Below are 21,459 nucleotides of genomic sequence, written 5' to 3'. Positions count from 1 at the left end.
CAATAAAGATGGATACTTACTTACTTACGAGTTTCAAGGCAGAACTAGCGCGTCACAAGCAGCTCGCAATATTAATTTTGCTTTTGGAGAGAGGACTGCTAACGAACGTACCGTGAGATTTTTGTTTAAGCGCATTCGTGATGGAAAATTTGATTTGAAGAACGAACCACGTGGAAGATCGCCTACATAGGTGAATACCAATTAATTGAAAGAGATGGTGGAATATAAATTAAAAATAGTTTATATCACATAGAAAATGGAGATTCATTGAATTTTGTTGTTTTATTTATTTAGAGCATTGGTAACAAGACCATCAGCTCAAACCAAAATACAATAAAAGAAGAATATTTAAATCATTTTTCAATATTTTAAAATTAAAAAGAAATTGTCCTGAGAAGATAAGTTTTTATCACGTAGAAAATTGTTCAAATCACGAAAAAACTGGAAGTCCCTTGGAGCAAGGTCTGGCGAATACGGACGGTAACGAACGGTTTCTAATTGCAGTTCCTGTAGAGTTAAAACAGTTTCTCGTGCTGTATGAGGTGTCGCGTTATCATGGAGGAATAATGGAGAAGATCGATTCATGAGTCGGGGCTGTTTCACTACTCGTTTTGCTATCATTGATCGGATTTCAGCACAGTAGACATCTGCCGTTATTGCTTGTTCCGATCGTAGAAAGCTTTAGTGCAACACCAATGCTGAGACCAACAAACAGTTGCCATTACCTTTTCATTGGTAAGCTTTGCTTTAGGACGCCGTAACTATTCTATTATAATTAAATAATTATATATATTATAATTAAATAATTATAATTAAATTATTATATTATAACAAATTAATATATTATATTATTAAAAAAATATTAATTTAAATTATTCGTTTCTTTTTACGGATCAGTCAAATCACGAGGCACCCATTTTTGATATTTTTTTGTTTTATTGATTGACGAAATGAGTCAATATTGTTGGTAAGGTAACGGTTAACCATGCCGTTAATCCCTGGGTACATTGGCTCGGATTGGCTTCCACCATCTCTTTCAAAAATCTCAAACCATGAAGATTCTATGTCAATTCGAAGTACCTATTACAATAAAACGGCAATTTCATGCTAAAGAAATAGTCTATTTATGTAAAGGTTAAAAGTTAAGAGTCCTATTACATTTTTTATGCAAATTCATGATTTTTGACGCTGTAATTCTCAGCAGCAGTAAGATATTTTAATTATATGAATAACGATAATACGATTCTTCCTCTTGTAAGTTGGACTTACATATTTTCATTTTTCTTTTCATGTAATCTACTATAAATATTTTAAGAACTAAGTTTGCAAGAAAAACTGCCGCCGATGGAACTTGAAGCTCTAATTCATTTAATTCTTATAAAAACTATAATTACTTTATGATAAGTTGAATGTTTTACTTGTTTATTGGAGTTCTAGAATTTCTTTAAGTTCCCTGAATTTTCAAGGAAAAAATCATAAAGAAAAACTAATTTAAGTCATAAATGTCTTGATTCAGCGTCTATTATATTCAAATAAACACAATTTTATCAAATAAACTAATATTATATAAAACTTCGACATCCATTGAATACATTTAATTGGTTTTCGTTTGTCAATATAATAAGACAAAATTACAATAAATAAAATTCAAGTACTATATATTCTGCATCAATTCAATTAGCTCCTCAGTCTGGCGCGAGCGCTTATCGAGGTGGGATCCACGAATATTTCGCGCGCAGTCATCCGGAGTCATCAAATTCAAATTCAAATATTTTTATTCAAAATAGGATTTAAAATCACCTTATTGAACGTCAAAATCTACCACCCATTGAAAAGAGACTGCCTCAGACCTGAGAAGAATGGGCGCAAGAAACTCAGCGGGCTTTTTTTTTAATATAAAATATGGATTACAATGTAATATCGTACAATAAACATTTATAATTAAAGAGCCTGAGGGTGTTCGCTTTATTCCCAGTCCATGGTGTCATTAAGAAAATCGTTTATGCTATAATAACCTTTCCCACATAAACGTTTTTTAACAATTCTTTTAAATTTCGTAACACATTTGTTTTGTACATTTTATGGGATCATATTGTAGAAGCATATACATCGCCCAACAAAAGACTTACTAACTCGACCCAACCGGGTAGTAGCCATAACAAGTTTATTTTTGTTCCTCGTGTTAACATTATGAATGTCACAGTTTCTAGAAAATTCTGCAATGTGCTTATGAACATACAAAACATTATCAAAAATGTATTGAGAAGCAACAGTCAAAATGTTTATTTCTTTAAATTTTTCTCTTAATGATTCTTTAGTACCTAGGTTATAAATCGCGCGAAAAGCCCTCTTCTGCAGCACAAATATAGTATTAATATCGGCCGCACTGCCCCATAACAATATACTATAGGACATAATACTATGAAAATAACTAAAGTATACTAATCTCGCCGTATCTATGTCAGTTAACCGTCTAATTTTCTTAACCGCATATGCTGCAGAACTAAGCCTATTCGCCAATCCTTCAATATGGGGGCCCCACTGCAATTTGGAATCAAGAGTAATGCCAAGAAATATAGCAGAAATCATAACATAAAGTCTTCTTTCAGTAAAATAGCCTATCTTCGATATTTAAGGTACTTTCCCTTCATGTCCCATAACTTTGGGACACCTGTATACATCAAAACACATGATTCTCTTTCTGAAATGTGGAAATTTGCTGCCGAAAAATCGATGAAAGACGCTGCCAAAGAAGAGAAGGATGCATCCATATTACGAGGTGATGTCAGAAACCCGGGAATTCCCATGATACCTGTAAAAGCAGATGCTTGTTGGAGCAAGAGGTCGTATAAAAGTAATTACTTTTATACGACCTCTCTTTTTTCTATTTATTCGGCTCTTTCTGGTGTTGAGGCAATAATTGGCGAATACTGGTAAAGTCTTCCACGTAGGAGTTCGAAACAAATATAGTGTAATTTGCGCTCGTGCTAACGCGATAAAAGAAGAACTTCAAGCACATAAGTGCACTAAAAATCATGGGAGTTCGTTGACTTCTATGGAACAGGCTATATTAGTAGAAGGTTTTAAGCAGTCAGTGGAAAAAAGAGGTCTGATATATAACACATTGATTATTGAGGGGGACGCCAGTACTTATTAAAATATTTTAGAAAGTACGCCATATCCAGATATTCCTGTTCATAAAATAGAATGCACGAACGGTCTCCTACGAAATTATAATGGCAGGAATTTGCAGCTACAGAAGGATACGTCTGTTCCACTATCTGATACTACTGCAATACGATCTGCTATAAAATATAGGAAATCGGAGGTTGGCACTTTATCAGATAAAATAAAAAAAATACAAGAAGACATTTTAAACAGTCCACGGCATGTGTTTGAAGACCACAATCTTTGTAAGAGCTACTACTGTAAGCAAGAGCGAAAACAAGAGCCCAATCATGTCTCGACGGCAGCGACTTTGATGTTAAAGTTGCAAAATAATGTCTCTCAACTTGCCTTCCACTCATGAAGCCTTTTGCAAACCTTCACAAATAATCGTGCTGAACAGTTCAACAGTGTCGTGGCCAAAATGGTGGGTGGCAAAAGAGTAAATTTATCTCTTAAAGACTCCTATAGTGTGAGATATTATGCAGCAGTAGTAGCCTTCAACACTAGGAAACCACAGTACACATTATATAAGTCTGTCTTCGACCAAGTCCAGGAAAGTATCTGAAATGCATTGAAGAAGCAAGACAACCTCAAAATTTAAAACACCTGACAAAGTCCCATCATCGCAGAAAGCTTAATTTTGCTAGTACAGTCTCAAACTACGGTCAAAACTGTGAACATCCAGATATGGACAGTGACCATTTTGAACTAGCAAAAAGGATTTTCTTAGATCATTTGAAACAACAAGCTTTAAACAGGCAAGAAATAGAAAGGAGCACTATTTTGCAGGACGAAACTGCTTTATGGCTAGAATTGCGTAGATGTATTAAAACAGCATCAATATTTAGTAAAATTTGCAAAAGGCGGCCAAACCAGAACTCTGCACCTCTTGTGAAGAATGTTTTATACAGTATAACTGTATTTGCCTTCATCGCGTACCTGCAGTGAAACATGGAAAAGAAAATGAATCCAAAGCATTGGCAAAACCAAGCATTCAAGAGAACATTATTATTGACAAGTGTGAATTGTTCATTGACAAGGATTTTTTTTTCTTATTCTTTTGAATGGATTGTTTGAAGATGGTTTGGTGGAAATAAAGTGCCTCTTCTCCGCGTTTGGATTAGATTTTGAAGAAGCTATTCGACAAAAGAAGCTGAAATGCTTCAAATTGAATGATCGCTCTGAAGTTATTTTAGATCGGAATAATGACTACGGAACCAAGTCCAAGGCCAGTTCCATATTGCTGATAAAAATTTCTGTTTGTTCGCGGTGTGGACTGGGGATGACTACCCGACGAAAGTCGTTAAAGTTTGTTAAGATGATTTATTTTGGCGTGACAAATTTTACCGTTTTTTTTAAGTTGAAAATATTTTACTATAACTGTGTACTTCCCAAGTTGATTGATCCCCGTAAAGCACGATCAATGCCATTGCGAGAGATATTTTTGAAATTTTTTTTCTCTACCTTAGATTTTTTTATATATAAGAGGATATTTTTTTATTTATATAATTATAATTTTTTTTATATTATATATATATACACATATATATATATATATATATATATATATATATATATCGACATCATCTATAGTGGTTGAGGACTTGGTTTGGCGTCATGAGGGTAAAGTGCGAGCACAAAACACGATGATAATAGTTTTTACAATATTTAATTTAGTTTCAGCACGTTTAAATCACAGTTACCCATTCAAGCCGATAATTAATAATCAGAAAGAGAAATTATAACTGTTAAGACCGAGCAGTGAGTTCAAAGCGCCACTCTTTAACACCACTAACGAACCAACTTCAAGGACCCAACTCGATCCGCCTTCACTCCACGACTGAACCCGTAACATTTTATTTTTTTTTTTGCGCCCAAGCAAGGGAATGGGCTACCCTTCGGGATAACGACGGGAGGGAGGTGGTGAATGCTCATGCATACCAACGGAGCCTAAGCCTGCGTTGGTTATGTGGGACTCACGTGAAAACCTAGGTGCCTACCCACTAAACACCACCTGCAGTTGGCTTTGGGCAGGTGCCCTCTAAGCCTACATCGAAGGCGACCTTCTCATGGGGAGAGAGAGGCGCAAGCGGCATTCCCTATGGAGTTTCCGCTGGGATCAGAACCCGTAACAACTGTCAAACTACCTTATATAAAGATGGCGCCTCGACCTCACTCAAGCCACGTGCTCTGCACTGATTGGTCGTTACTTAAATTACGATAATAATGTTATTTAGTTAAAAACGTAACTTATAAAGTAAGATCAAATTAAAAGTTATTAGAAGCTTTAACAATTTCAATAAACATTAAACATTGCACACTATGCGTTAAACAGTAATTCAGTTGACAATGGCTACTTAATAACTTCCTACTTTAAATATAATCACAAATCCGTCATTAGAAACATGTTTTAGGCTTTACAACAGTGTAAAAATTCGTATTAAATTATATTAAGATTTCTAAAATGTGTTTACATGATAAAGAGACAATTTTATGCAGTAACGGTACAATCAACAAGCAACTCCTTCAATGGCTTCCTCCGACATATATATATTTTTAATTTGTGGAATCTTTTTGGGTGTTTTCGATTACTATCCCTGATTTCCTGCCTAATAGTGTTCAGACTCTGGATTAAATATATATATATATATATATATATATATATTATCATATTCAGACTAATATCAAAATTTTATTTAATTAACACGGCTTTACTCACGGTAAATGGTTTTGGGTGCCGACTAGTTTCGGACCATTTTGAGATCAGGGTGAGTGTAGTGGGTTCGCAATTTTGTCCCATCTCATACCCAAAGCCGTTTTAATAAATAAAGTTAAAAATGTCCTACGAAAATTTTAGTTTTGTATCAAAATTATTGTTTTGTGAACCATAGTTGTACTCCCAACGCACACCAACGTAATTTCGTGTATTGCAAACGAACACTTGCGCTCGGACACTATAAGCGAGCGTTGGCGATTCGTAATAGGACTCTTAAACCTCTGTACCGAATATTAGGGTAACAATATTTGAGAATTAGTGAGAGTTCACATTACTGAGAGGTCCTCTGTGCCATCGACGGTCCCCTACCCTTTTCTATTCATATATATTCTCTGTCACAATAAATTTACACACTTGTCTAATGTCAATTGTCAATTTCATATTTCATTACAAATGTCAGAGGACAGAGTTATTCATTGGCTAATCACCTTTAACTTTTTTGTGGTGCTGTATTTTTTTAGTTTTTCGGAATTCAATATTCATTCATCCACCGAAATTTAAAAGCATTTACTTATAGCAATTTGATTGAAGGATCAAATCATGGTATATCAAACTTTTTAGAAATTTACTTTTGTCTCTAGGATTCGATCAATTTCAGTAATTAAATTGATGACTAATGCTACTTTTATCAATTATTTACGACAAAATTAAATATTTACAGACAGAACAACAAATGGATTGTGCGCTAGACCTAATGAGGCGGCTACCGCCCCAGCAAATTGAAAAGAATTTAACAGATTTGATTGACCTAGTTCCTAGTTTATGCGAGGATCTTCTGTCATCAGTCGACCAACCCTTAAAAATCGCCCAAGATCGGAGTAACGGAAAAGATTATTTGCTATGTGATTATAACCGCGATGGAGACTCCTATAGATCGCCATGGTCAAACACTTATGATCCACCACTTGAAGATGGTTCTATGCCTTCAGAAAGATTGAGGAAACTGGAAATTGAAGCTAATCACGCTTTTGATCAATACAGGGAAATGTATTTTGAAGGCGGAGTCAGTTCTGTTTATTTGTGGGATATGGATCATGGCTTTGCAGGTAAAATTTAGTTTTTACTCATTCAGACAATTTGTCAAAGTATTTTAATGAAATGTTGCATTCCAACTGAGAATTCAATACAGATATAAAACTTAATCAGTAGGGTTAGGACACTACCTAAAGTTGTCTAAAAATATAAATAATCCTTATACTAATGTACCAATGCTTGTAAAAGTCAAGTAATTTCAGTTTGATAATTGTTTTTGTACTTGTACCATGGTACTTTATCTGAAAATATCAGCCCACAAAAAAGTTAAAGGTGATTACCCAATGAATAACTCTGTCCTCTGACATTTGTAATTGCATAAACTTACCAAACATATATTGATGTGTAATTATTAGAAACCCTAGAGCAGCATATTGAATCCACTTTCTTTAATTTCAGGTGTAATTCTAATAAAAAAAGCAGGTGATGGATCTCAAAAAATTAAAGGATGTTGGGATTCTATTCATGTGGTTGAAGTTCTTGAGAAGAGTACTGGTCGCAATGCCCATTACAAGTTGACATCTACAGCCATGTTGTGGCTGCAAACTAACAAAGAAGGCAGTGGAACAATGAACCTTGGTGGAAGCCTTACCAGACAGGTGAGTGCTCTACATTGTTTTTAGTAACATAATCTGTTTAAAAAACATGTTTTACTGTAGAGACCTCTATAAACTCTCAGGAACATATAGGATGTACAGTTTAAATTAACATAAATTCAAATTAAAATATTTTTATTTAAAATAAGATATAATATCACATATTGAAAATCAAAAACTACCACCCAGTCAAAAAACTTTAACTCAGACCTGAGAAGGAAGGGATTAAAAAAAATGCAGTTTAAGCAATGATATTATATACAATAAAGAGGTAGATATCGCACTTCAGAATGCACGTAGAAATTCAGACAATTGTCGTAATTTCATTTAGTTGGCTACTAGCAGTGAGCTAATAATCAATCAATAATCTAAAATGCCAACCTGTGTGTTAAGAAAATGTAAACACTATGTTTGCGAGATATATTAGAGTGAAGGTATTTCATACCATACGAAAGTATATAAAAGAAAGTCGTATTTGTATTTTATCACGATTTTATTTCTTATTTAGAAATAAATCTCGAATTACTAACATGGTGGTTCGAGCAAGATAGAGAATATGATGTCAACTGCAGCGCGACAATGACAAATAGTATGTGTCATAGATTAATCAACCAGAAGTGAAATCGTAAGCAGAATACATAGCGTTCGTAACCGCTTGATTGCGGAAGTTGAGTTTTCTTGTTAGTTAGCGAGCATCTTTCTTAAATAATATTATGATGATAATAATAAGTTCTGGCTTTCAAAGTCTTATAATAAAGGTGGTATAGAATGAGATTAGTAATAGCAGGCTATTTGATATTTTATTAGTACTTAATCTTGGAATGTATGTAACGTACCAGGAGGTCTACTCGCAAAATCGACATCGACACATTTGGAACAATACGATAATACTCCGAATATACCGCACTACCCTGTCTGCAGCGGTATGATCGAGGTAGTATATTTTAGGACAATTTCGGAAATGATGTAAAAAAGCCTTTGTTGCAGTAAAAGTAATATGAAATTTAATATTTTTTTATATACAAGTGCATATAGCTGAACTATCAAACTACAAAAACAAGTTTTAGGGTAGGTAGCGGACGTATACAGTAAGTGCTATCTGCTTGCATAGGAGTTTTTTCAGTAACACTGCCCTTTCGGTATATCCCTTGCTAACTGCAGAAGAATCAATGGATCATTTTCTGTTTCTCCCATATGTTATTGTAATAAACCCTCAACAGAAATACATTCATAAATAATATAATATACAAGAAATAATATATGTAAACTTAAAACTTTTTGGGAGCCGTCGTTAGTAAAATTGTAAAAATGGAACACTTATTGTTAATACATTTCGTTTTTGTTTTCATATGTCTGAATTTTTTTATTATTTTATGTACAAATAATTTATATCATCGTTATGGCTATTTATAATCAATATTAAACTATTTTTTTTAATTTAATAACACCTTATTTACCTAATTTAAATGTAGTTTTACTACTTTATAACTTTTATTACATGAACTCATGAATTAATCGTATTTTAGGCATAAATCACGGTGTCAGGTAAAAAATCATATCTGGTGAATGATTCTGTGTTTTTGCTACGCAAATACGAAGAAATTAGCAAATTAGACTTATCTCTTTTTCACTTGTGATAATTGCATTTACTATCCTTATTTGACGTCTAATCGTAATGTAGTGTGCTATTGCAATGTTAAATTATTCATGTGTGTGTTTGTGTATCATTTACAAACACCAAATGTTGTCTAGGTAACCTATCTATACTTTTAAATATCATTGAGTTTAAGACTTTATGTTCAATTGCACACAAAGACATAAAATAAGACATCATAGCACATTATAATGTTTGTATTAGTCCTAGATGATTTCTTAAAAATAATAATAATAATATAAGCCTTTATTCTGATAAGATTATCGTAGTGTTTTACTTAGCCAAAGGCAAACAGTGTCTATTGTTGGCAAAGGCCTCCTCCGATTATCTCCATAAATGTTTAACCCAGCAGTCCTGGTCGATGTCAAGTCTTTTTAAAAAAACAGTCATCAAAAATTATATTTATACTCTGTAGTGCACTAAATCAATACTTAAACTTTCTTACATCATAATCATCAAATAAAATGCATACACATCACACATCATTCCATGTGTACTGTACATAATTTTATAAATAGACAATGTAATATTATTTTTAAATCAAAAAATAAATCCTTGTAATATTACTAATCCTAGAATAAGTTAATACTAAAAATATATGGGCAATGATGCCTGAAATAAATAAACTTATTATTATTCCGATATAGCTCTGGAAAAAAAATTGGTTGTCTGTAAAGTCGGTTTACTGACAATAGTTGAACGTGACAATGTCTTAAGAAAATACTGATGGAATGGTAGCATTTTTCAAAAGAAAATTTTAATTTCATTTGTTTAATAGATTTGTATGTATATAGAGAAGGAGGTAATTGGAAATCACAATGAAATTGATCAAGTTAGATTTATTTGTACGCATAAATACAATTATGTCAATTTTTTTTTACAATTTAATAGTTTTTACAAGTATAAATGTGCGTTGAGCAATTGTTTTACAACTTTTAAACATGTGTAATATTTAATTTCTTACAATCTGTGTTATTCTGATGTCGAACGCTGCCGAACGCAAAGGCCGATTTTGCTTCTTTGTCGCTCGTTCCGCGCTCTCGCTTGCACTTCAAGCCTTACATGGAACGCCTCAGAGCGAGGTAACGCCGCATGAGTCATGTTTTTTCGTGCGTGCAGCCGGCTCTATCGAATTATAAGACGTTGTCACGTCAAAAATTAAAAACATGAAGTTTTTGTTGTGAATCGAATATGCTCTCCCTTAATATGTTAGAATATAATTTAATTAGTCTTAATCTGACCAAAAAAGTACTATATATATACCACAACAAAATTGAAACTTGAAATTATGCACATATGTTTACATAATAGTTATAATGTGTAAAGCAAAATTACAAACAATAATTTAAATAACTTTAACAACCAAGGTAACACTTCTTGCAACAAGAATTAATCAATAAATTTGTAACTTTAGAGGTGACAATTTGTGTTATAAATATCTAAAGAAATAACCATTTTAACTATTGCCTCTCAATACAATCTTGATTATGCATTATATTCTCAACTGCAATGGGGCCCCCATACTGAGAAATTATCATCTAAATTAAGTTCAGTTTCCTACACTGTTTGGAAAATAAGGCAACTATCGAACATAGCAACAGCTAGTTTGTTATATTTTTCGTATTTCCATATTATAGCATTATGTCTAATAGTAGTATGTATGTCTTGGAATTCAAGACTCATTACAAAATCTGTTTAAAGAAATAAATATATGTACAATGCCATCAGAATATATATCTATCAAAATTTTATGTTAACTAGGAAAAAATGCATGTTTTAACTACATAATTTTAACACTAGGCATAAACAAGTTGCCATACCCAGTTTTAGAACTAGTAAGACAAATAAGTAATTTTTGAGAAATTCAGTATGATTCTATATAATAATAAGATAATAAACTTCCAACAATCATAACAGAATTGCCTGACAAAACATTCAAGAAACATTTAAAAACTGTTGTAATGCCAAGGGGTTATTATAATATTAAAGATTAAATTGAGGAAGAAGTTTGGTTCCTTGTATATTGTGAGTCTCTGCAAATTTTGTAAATAAAAAGAGGCTCACTGAGTTTCTTGCACCCCTTGTTCTCAGGGCTGAGGTATACAATTTTGAATATGTGGTAGTGTTTTTGACATACATTAATAGGTTTAAAATCCTATTTCTAATATAAATATTTGAATGTGTGATTCTCATTTACAGGCTGAACAAGACTCATCAGTGAGTGATGTTACACCCCACATTGCAAATATTGGCCGCATGGTAGAAGATATGGAAAATAAAATTAGAAACACATTGAATGATATTTACTTTGGTATGTCCATTAGATTTATCTAGAATTTTTAATAACCTTATACCTTTCAAATTAAATAGACTGTGTCTGTCTTCAAAGTCTTATAGCAAATAATAATCTAATGCAAGGTTTTATTTAATGGATTAGAACAGATTGAAATCAATCTTACTGACTTCAAATGAAACACCAGCCCTTAAGTTTGTAATCTATTTTTGCTGAGAGTAATAAAACTGGAGGATACCTAACATAGGATTGCTATAAGGCTTGGGTTATTGGGGTAATCTCTAATGTTGAAAAGACCAGCAAGATAAAAAACAGTACAGTCATGGCTCCAGATCGCTCAATAGAGTCACTAATAAGTGAGGCGAAATCGAGGCATATTGCTCATGCATTCTGGTGAGTCAAGGATTTCTAAGAAAATGTCAGTCAGCCTGCTATTCACTGAACAGGGACGAAGACTCACTTAGATACCGCGAAAGACAAAGCTGATATACTGACTGATACTACTGATACTGATAATACTAGAAGACTTAGGTGCTACCCCATCGCTTATTCCACTGTGCAACTCATTCATCCTGTTGGTGATATGGCATAGAACCGTGCTTTAAGGCTTTTCAATCTTATAAGATATAAATACAGAATGAGTCAACTTTGAGTATGAATAGAACTATGTGATAATCCAAGGCAGCTTGCTTGCTTTAGGGCCAATATTTTAATATTGATGCTCTAGTACTGTTGTAGACTTAAAGGGTGTAGGAGTAATTACAGCACCACATGCAAGCCTAGTTCACGTTTCGACGCTTTAAAAAGTTGGCAAGTGGCAACACTCTTGTGATTCCTCTGGTTTTAGAAGAGACTATGGGCCGCATGGAGCTGTATCACAGTAGCATTATAACTCCTATCATACTGTTATGTGATCATCATGTGATGAATTTCAATCAAATGTTAAATCTATTTATTCTGACATAAATATATAATTGTCAAAGGTAAAACCAAGGACATAGTGAACGGTCTGCGATCAACTGTGCCTGCGAATGTCGCGCGGCAAAAGGCGGCCCTTCAGCATGACCTCGCCGAAGCGCTGCTGCAACGTCGGCAGGTCACGAGGGCCGAATGAGATCAGGTTTACATGGGTATGATATTAAATTTACTGAGACTATTCTGTCTTATAAACCTGAAGATGTCACATAAGTTGCTTGAGTGAATTGTTTACATTGCGAGTCCATCAGGAGTCTACTGGGTTATAAGGTCAGACATATTAATGTCTCTGGCTTATTCTAGTGACATCTAAGATGTCATAGGCAGGAGTCAGTGTCGTGATCCTTGAGGTCTCGTCAATATTTATTGATGTGTAAACGCGGCAAAAATAGATATTGGGTATATTGACACAAATTCTAGATTTGTTGTGATCCATCAATATAGCTGTCAATATTTATTGGCTGTGAGCGTGTGTGCTATCAATATCGTCAGTACGTAATCGATCCCCGTGAAATAAAGAAAATTGGTACATGAAAATGTTCCATTACAGGTACACACGAAATTTACAGGCCAAAATGAGAGAGAGATAATTTTATTCATTTACTTACATTAAATTTAATTTATTAAAAATTAATGCCAATATTATAGCAGTACAGGCCTTACTTTTATCGTCCATAATGACGAAACTCGTCTACTCGGAAGAATGATCATCTGAATACTGACAATATTGAAGTCAATATCTATTGAAAGTGTATATATATATTGAGACAGGTATCATGATATTGGATCGTGATATTTATTGACTGACTGACCCCTGCCATACAAAGTCTCATATGTTTTGTTATTCTTAACCTAGTTTAGTCTCACCAGAGATTAATGTGCCTTAGTCTACTATTTCAGGCACCTCCTTTCCCTTTTTATATATAAATATACAATATGATTTGGCACAATTTTAGAGACAATACTCAGATATATAGATAATTGATACACAATTCCCTCTAAACAATTTGTTATTTATAAGTGATATCCCTTACCTCTGTGATTAATAATTATACAAATTAAATTTGTAACTGTTTTTTTTTTAACTTTTTTACTGTTTTTTTTAACATTATCATAAACGTACTACTTTTTTAGAGACAATACTCATATATATAGATAATTGATGCACTATTTTATTAGTCCACCTGGCCCAGTAGTTTTCATTTTATGAACAATTATATGAAAATTTTCGTCTACCTGGATGACATAATTGTTAGCTGTGTACGGCTATTTTTTGGAGGTTTCATTCAGTGTATTATATATTATTATTAACTGTCACTAAAACGTAAAAAATAAAAAAAAACTACGTTTAAAAAAACTCGACTTCAAAAACTGAAAAGTATCAAATAACTAAAAATTTAATTTAATTCACCTCGTTTGCAAACCTTACCTTACCGCATAATAAAATACTATTATTTGTATGTGCTACATATTAATAGCTTTGAAGTCGGTGCCGAGCCATATGTAATAAAGGTACCTACACTCGCCACGTTGACTTTGAGCGGAATAGCTTCGTCTAGAACAAAACAACCCAAGCGGACAGACACGCATGACCAGACAACCTAAATAATTACAGTAAGTAAGCTGTTTACAATATTAAGTTTTATTTTGTTTAGGGCTTGGCACTGACTTAAAACCTATGAATAGGTAGCACATATAAATAATAGTATTTTATTAATATTAAAGGTAAAGGTTTGCATAAGAGGTGTATTAAATTAAATATTTAGTTATCTGGTACTTTTCAGTTTTTGAAGCAGGTTTTTTTTATTCGTAGTTTTTTTTATTTACATTTGATTACCATCTCAACCCCAATATTTGTACGACGAAATTTACTTGAGATGTCGTTCTTTCGACTCTAAACATTTTTAACATCTAAACGTCTGTTAATACCAGCCTAGCGAAACTCTCTAAGAAATAAGCTATTCACTCGATTGTATGAAACGAGCAGTCATTGGTAGATTGACACATGACGGCTCTAATCTTGTTAAAAAAAAGGAGGTAGCCGAAATCCACTACGTTTTAAGCAACTGTTTGCTTTCGAAATTAGCCGGATTATACGTCGTGGTTAATCGGAATACTGTAATTACTACTATTTCAAACGTTTAAGTCAAATGAGTGCATGTTTCATACTAAACTAAATTTCAATTTGTACCGAGGCAGTCCCGTCTCTTATTATGTAATATTTACATCCTCTTTGGTTAATAGTATGAACAGCGACAGTGATACATTCGTATGCTACACATTCCTGTCTAACACCCAGTGAGCAGCAAACCAATCAGTGTGTACCGTTTGTACTCGAAATTTAAAACCTTTTGAAAAAAAGAGTTTATTTTTTTCACAGATGATGTGGAGACTTTGGGTTAAAGACAACGATGAAATGTTCAAGAATAATTGTTATTATATAACATGCATGTATAAATTTAATTGAAATTATATTTTGTAAGAATTAACTACCCTGCATCCAATATGGTGCTTCTATAGTTATTATTGTATATAAATTAAGAATTCCTCCTCTTTACTAGAATATTTCATGTAATAAACTACATTTATTAATTATCATTCTAATTACTAGATATTATCTAATTGTATGATATATCATAATATTAAAATTTGAATTTTTGTGGATAAATGATGGTAGGTAAATTAAATTAAAGAAATTATGTGGATGTTATGTTGTTGAGTTAGGAACAAAACTGACTAGAAAAATCAAAAATGCAGACAATTTACTTCTGTGTTTTTTGGGGCATTTATTATAAAATATGTCTACAATATTTCATATTGTCGAACCCAACTGTCCATCTCATTGTATGCTGCATTTTTTGTTACAAGTTATTAAGTAATTTAGTTTTTTATTAATATAATTAACTGTAAGATAATAAATATAAAACAATACTTATTTACTGATTTTATTGTATTAACAGTAATTTATGGTAGACATGTATGTATGTATGTGACCTTTATGTTGTAGTTTATACTGGCCTCTCTGAATAAATAAATTATTTATATACTTTTGTTTTATATCTTATAATAACCATTATCATCAATAATAACCATTTAAATGGAAATGTCACTTTTTTTCGCGAGGTCTTTTATTATCTTCTGAAATCTGCATGGTAAAAGTAGGTTTTATGTGTATAAGTTATGATAAACATTTAAACAAATGCCCTGTTTACGATGACAGAATGTCTAGCCACCACAAGTAGCGCCCTGTCACGAGCAGGTCGCATGGACCCATCACTTGAAACGATGATGCTGTAAAATGGTGGCAACTTAATAGTTTATACGTCTAGATCGAGTCTATTGCTGCTAGACAACAGGCCAGGTTTATTACTTTAGTGTGCGTGACAAGCTAAGTCTTACACTCGCGATTTTTTTGTCACTTTGTGTTAGTCTGCGTGCATTGCTGAAAATAGAGATTAACTGTCAACCTTAATTAATTGACTTTTTTACAGCTATCATAGTCTATCTAGACGTATAAATTTTCTAAGAGTTGCTATTAGTTTCTTTCCACTTCTCAATAAAACCCCTCTTTTTCGAGGTGTTGATAATAATTGAAAATGATATAAATTTAACATATAAATATCATTTTTCGACCCTCACTTTTGGACCTTACCTCGATACATTAATATGTACACGTCTATGAAGTCCTCTACACGTCATTGAACTAGACTTTCAGGTCATCCCAAGTACTTCTCTCATAAGTATTAGATCAAACCAATACTTGGTATAATTTATCAACTGTAAGTTTCACTACCTTTCTTAGTGACATCTATTAGTGACTATTACTACTAACTTTGTGACATCAATAAGAATTCTAAATGAATCAATTTTGAAAAAATAAATGCCTTTTGCTCATACGATCAAAGTTAAAAAAAAATTATTCAATACGCTCCATTGAGCCTTCTCTGAATCACTTTCGAACGTTACGCTTAAATGCTAAATTTTCTTTTGCTTCACTATCGCAACTCAGCTGAGAAGAAGCCACAACAAACTCAATATCTACCTATACAATAGTAACAAAGTAAAACTATATAATTTTTAAAGAATATTTGCTATGTGTTCTACAAACAATACCGGAACCAAAGGAAGGTTGTATGAAAGTCCTATGTTTTTGAAGTCAGAGACGTGAAAATCGACATTACGGTTACTTGCTTTAAATAATAAAAATCTTATCTTTTTCTCCCTTTTAAGGGTGGTAAAATTGGAATTTGAAATATGAATCTGTGTAAGTCGTTATGGGTAAACCCCTTTTAAGGGTGGTTAAAGGGTTGAAGTGTGTATAGAAAAGCTGTAACTTTAGTTATTTTGAAATGTAGGTTCTTTATAGGGGGCAAGTGCAAGAAAAAAGGATTCTATGAAAACACCACCCCAAACGGGGTGAAATGGGGGTTGGAAGGTTGCAGGAAAACCCTATGTTCTACCTTTCGATGATAAAATTATTAAATTTTTTTTTTTATACTTACACATTTAGAAGAGGGTTTGCTTGGTGGAGGCAAGACGGATTAATCTGCTTTCAAATTACCTTTGAACCTGAACACGGCACAAGTGCTTCGAGAAGCCAAAATTATTGTATGGGATGAGTTATAAGAAAATTATTCTATGGCCAATAAGAAATAAGTTATGGGCGGAGTCACGGTCCTATTGGGTGGTGACTTCAGACAGACGTTGCCTGTTGTCTCACGAGGGACACGTGCAGATAAAGTAAAGGTTTGCTTCATCAAGTCATCAGTTCTATGGCCTAAAGTTAATATTTTCTCCTTAAAAGTAAAAATGGGTGTCTATCTTGAACATGATCCAAAGGCGGAAGAGATCTCCAATTTGTTGCTAGACATTGGTGATGGAAACATTTTGAAGGACATATGTAAAATTCCCAGTAATCTTGGTCATGTTGTGAAAGATCTGACTAGCTTGACGGACAGAATCTACTCTAATATTGTTCAATCTGGAGTAAATTGCGCTGCATAGCTGAGAGAAGAAGCTATTCTTTCTCTAAGAAAAGACTCAGCCAGCAGCATTAATAATTTTTTAGTTAGTTCAAATAAAACATGAATCTTTAGACACTATTGGAGGTTGATGATGCTGTGCGTTATCCTGTAGAGTTTCTTCACGCTCTTGAGCCACCATGAATACCACCTCACATCCTATACCACAAAGTTGGCACTACAATTATTTTAATTAGCAATCTAAACCCTCCAAAACTTTGTAATGGAACCAGACTTCAGGTCAAGACTTGCATAAACATGTGATCGAAGCCACCATTTTTTCTGGCGTCAACCAAGGGGAAACGGTCTTCATCCCTAGATACCATCGGATTACCAATTTGAATTGAAACGTCTGCATTTTCCGGTTAAACTGTGCTATGCGATGACAAATAATAAAGCACATGGCCAAACTTTGAAACAAGCCGGTAGGTATAGATTTCAGAAATGATTGTTTCTTGGATGGCCAGTTGTATGTGGCGTGCTCTAGAGTCAGCAGATTTTTCTTCAATCCGAAAGAACAAGAAAGGTTGTATAAAGGGAAGTTTAAAAAAATAGGCTGTCAATTCTTTTTTCCATACCATCGGATTACCAATTGCACTGCAAAAGCCGGTTGCGGCTTTTTGGACTGCCCGTATTTGAGGTGACCGTCGACTCGATAAGAAGAAGAAGACCAATTGCACTTTAAACATACCAACAATTTCTGGTTAAAAAATTATGCTACTCGATAATTTATTATAATAAAAAAATCCAGTATGAAACTTTGAAAACAGCCGGTGTACCTACATCTTAGAAAATGTTTCTTTCACGACCAGTTTTACCTACGTGGAGGCATCCTTCCACAAACAATGAATTCAAGCTCTAAAGGTTGATTAATCAAATATAGGATAATTTGTAACTATACAATTTGTTATTTATAACTTTTTATAAAATATTTAAAACGATTTCAACTTTGGACACGATTCATATATTGGATGCAGCACCTTACAAACTAATTTGTTTTGTATATTACAGCCATTGTGAAATTCTCTGTTGATTGATATAAGTGGCCGTTGAGTTTCTTGTAGGTATGTTCTTTTCACGAGCTTTACTTTTTCCGGACATATGGTAAATTCAGTGATAAATATTTACAGTGACGATTCAAAGTGCTTATTTTAATAAAGTTTATTTGACTTTAGCTTACTGAAATTATGTGATGGTTAATTTTGATCTCGACGCTACGCTTTTAGGAGTGGTAGTGCCATGTTGGGTCCTCACGGACACAACCGAATTGGGCCGGCACGCCCGGAGAAATACCACTCCCCCACTCGAAACCGGCGTGAAATAGCGGCTATGCCGCTGTGTTTCGTCCGGTGAGTGGGGTATCCGGAGGCCTACACCCCCCCTCCCAAATACAAATGGCAGCACAGACTAAAACGAGACTACTCCAGGACGGTACCAGGCTATGCAGCCCTGGAGAATCCGTCCCTGGGCGTCCACAATTAGGGCCTGTACCTAACAGTGGTTGCCCAGGCTGCCCCGCGTATTCTGGAGGGGGCAAATCTGCGCTGACTCGGGGCAAACAGAGCAGGAGGCTCAAACCACCCTCCTCCACACTCGCTGTGGACTTTTGCAACATCAGGGGGCTTCGCTCAAATTTAAATGCCGTCCACTTTCACCTGGAGACGGCGAAGCCGGCCCTGCTCTTTTTAACCGAGACACAGATATCCTCCCTGGCTGATTCATCTTACCTTTCCTACCCGGGGTATAATTTGGAACACTCCTTTATACCACGGGCTGGCGTGTGCGTTTACGTCAGGGAGGATGTCTGTTCTCGACACCTGAGTTTTCTTGAAGGACAGGACCTATCCATCATCTGGCTGCGTGTAGAATGCGATGACCATCCGCGAATCTACGCATGCCTGTATAGGTCTCATAGCGGTAACGCAGAGACTGACCGGCTCCTCGAACACATCCAAATGGCTACAGATTCCGTGTTGGAGCAGATCCCCACTGCAGAGATCGTGTTTCTTGGCGATTTTAACGCCCACCACGCCGAATGGCTAGGCTCACGTACCACCGATCATGCAGGGAGATCTGTTCACGACTTCGCCTTAGCATATGGTCTGACGCAACTGGTTATTGCGCCAACGCGAATCCCAGATGTGCAAGATCATACACCTTTACTGTTGGACCTTCTGTTGACCTCACATCCGGACGGCTACCTAGTTTCCTTTGACCCTCCTCTGGGATTGTCGGACCACTGCCTGATCCGGAGCACCGTGCCGATCACGCGCCCAACACGGCCCCGCTTCTTAGGCTGTCGCCGCGTGTGGCACTATAGGTCAGCAGAGTGGGACGAGATGCGGTGCTTTTTTGCATCCTACCCGTGGAGGCAGATCTGTTTTTCGCTGGGAGATCCAGATGCCGCTGCTGATGCTGTTGCTGATGTGGTACTGCAAGGTATGGAACTCTTCATTCCATCCTCCTCTGTGCCTATCGGTGGCAGGTCCCAACCATGGTTTGACCGCTCCTGCAAAATGGCCTCTCGCCGAAAGCAGGAGTGCTTTTAGGCTTGGGTCAATGCGGTGGTATCTAAGGATGTGAATTCCAGCGAAAAACACTTCAATTATGCCTCCAGGGCCTTCAAAAGAGTTATTACTGACGCGAAGTCGAAGCACATTGGCAGAATTGGCGAGAGACTTGCACGCCTTCCCTCGGGAAGTCGTGTGTTGCAGTCGCTCGCCAAGGCTGTCCAAGGAAACTTCTGCCAGCCAGCCATTCCGCCACTGCACAGGGATGATGACTCGCTGGCCCATGACGCGAAAGAGAAAGCTGATCTCCTGGGCTCCCTCTTCGCGTCCAACTTGACTCTGGGTGACCAAGGTGCACCACCACCGCATATTCCGCGGTGCGATTCATATATGCCGGAGGTAAAAATCCGGCATGGTGCCGTGCTTAAGGCGCTTCTCACCTTGGACATTCACAAATCGAGCGGGCCCGATGGCATTCCCCCGATAGTGCTGCGGACATGTGCTCCGGAACTGGCGCCGGTCCTTACCCGACTTTTCCGGCTCTCCAACTCATCAGGCGTAGTCCCGAAATTATGGAAGGTGGCTTTAGTGCACCCGATCCCTAAGAAAGGTGTACGCTCAGATCCGTCCAACTACCGCCCCATTGCCATTACCTCCATTTTCTCCAAAGTAATGGAGTCGATCATCAACCGCCAGCTCTTGGGATACCTAGAGGGGCACCAGCTGATCAGCGACTGCCAGTACGGCTTCCGTCAGGGTCGCTCAGCTGGTGATCTTCTTGCGTACCTCACCCATAAATGGGCGCAAGCGGTTGAGTCGAAGGGAGAGGCGTTGGCGGTGAGTTTGGACATAGCGGAGGCCTTTGATCGGGTGTGGCATAAAGCGCTTATAGCGAAACTGCCATCCTATGGGCTTCCCGAGAAGTTGTGCAAATGGGTCACTAGCTTTTTGGCTGATCGGAGCATCAAGGTTGCTATCAACGCTCCGACTTAAAACCCATAAACTCTGGTGTCCCGCAAGGCTGTGTGCTATCCCCTACGCTGTTTCTTCTGCATATCAATGATATGCTGCAAATGAGAAATATTCATTGCTATGCAGATGACAGCACGGGGTATGCTTCCTACACCGGCCGTGCCAACATGTCCCGGGATAGTGTCGACGAGAACCGGATCAAACTTGTGTCTGAAATCGAGACTATGCTTTGCAAAGTCTCGGAATGGGGCCGACAAAATTTAGTTCAATTGAACCCCAAGAAGACACAAGTTTGTGCGTTCACCACTAAAAAGTCTCCCTTTGTCGTATCCCCTCGATTCCAGATCACTCCTCTAACTGCCACAGCCTGTATTGGCATACAGGTCACTTGGAAGAGAAGGCCAAACTGGCCTCTAAAAAGCTTGGTGTACTCAGTAAGGCGAGACAGTACTTCACTAAAAG

General features: G+C 35.8%; 1 protein-coding gene across 1 annotated transcript; it reads left to right on the top strand.

Moving 5' to 3' along the window:
• The first annotated feature begins 6,338 nt into the window (after nucleotides 1–6,338).
• On the top strand, nucleotides 6,339–15,538 carry LOC126967729 (F-actin-capping protein subunit beta). The gene is made up of 6 exons (XM_050812358.1): nucleotides 6,339–6,487; nucleotides 6,606–6,990; nucleotides 7,376–7,575; nucleotides 11,426–11,537; nucleotides 12,503–12,649; nucleotides 14,875–15,538. The coding sequence occupies exons 1-5, from the start codon at nucleotides 6,485–6,487 to the stop codon at nucleotides 12,631–12,633; spliced, it is 831 nt and encodes a 276-aa protein (XP_050668315.1). The 5' UTR covers nucleotides 6,339–6,484; the 3' UTR covers nucleotides 12,634–12,649; nucleotides 14,875–15,538.
• Nucleotides 15,539–21,459: the final 5,921 nt, after the last annotated feature.

This window comes from Leptidea sinapis, chromosome 13 (genome assembly GCF_905404315.1).
Source record: "Leptidea sinapis chromosome 13, ilLepSina1.1, whole genome shotgun sequence".
Classification (NCBI taxonomy): Eukaryota; Metazoa; Arthropoda; class Insecta; order Lepidoptera; family Pieridae; genus Leptidea; species Leptidea sinapis.
Note: the sequence above shows the minus strand (reverse complement) of the source record. Positions and strands in the feature narration are given on the sequence as shown.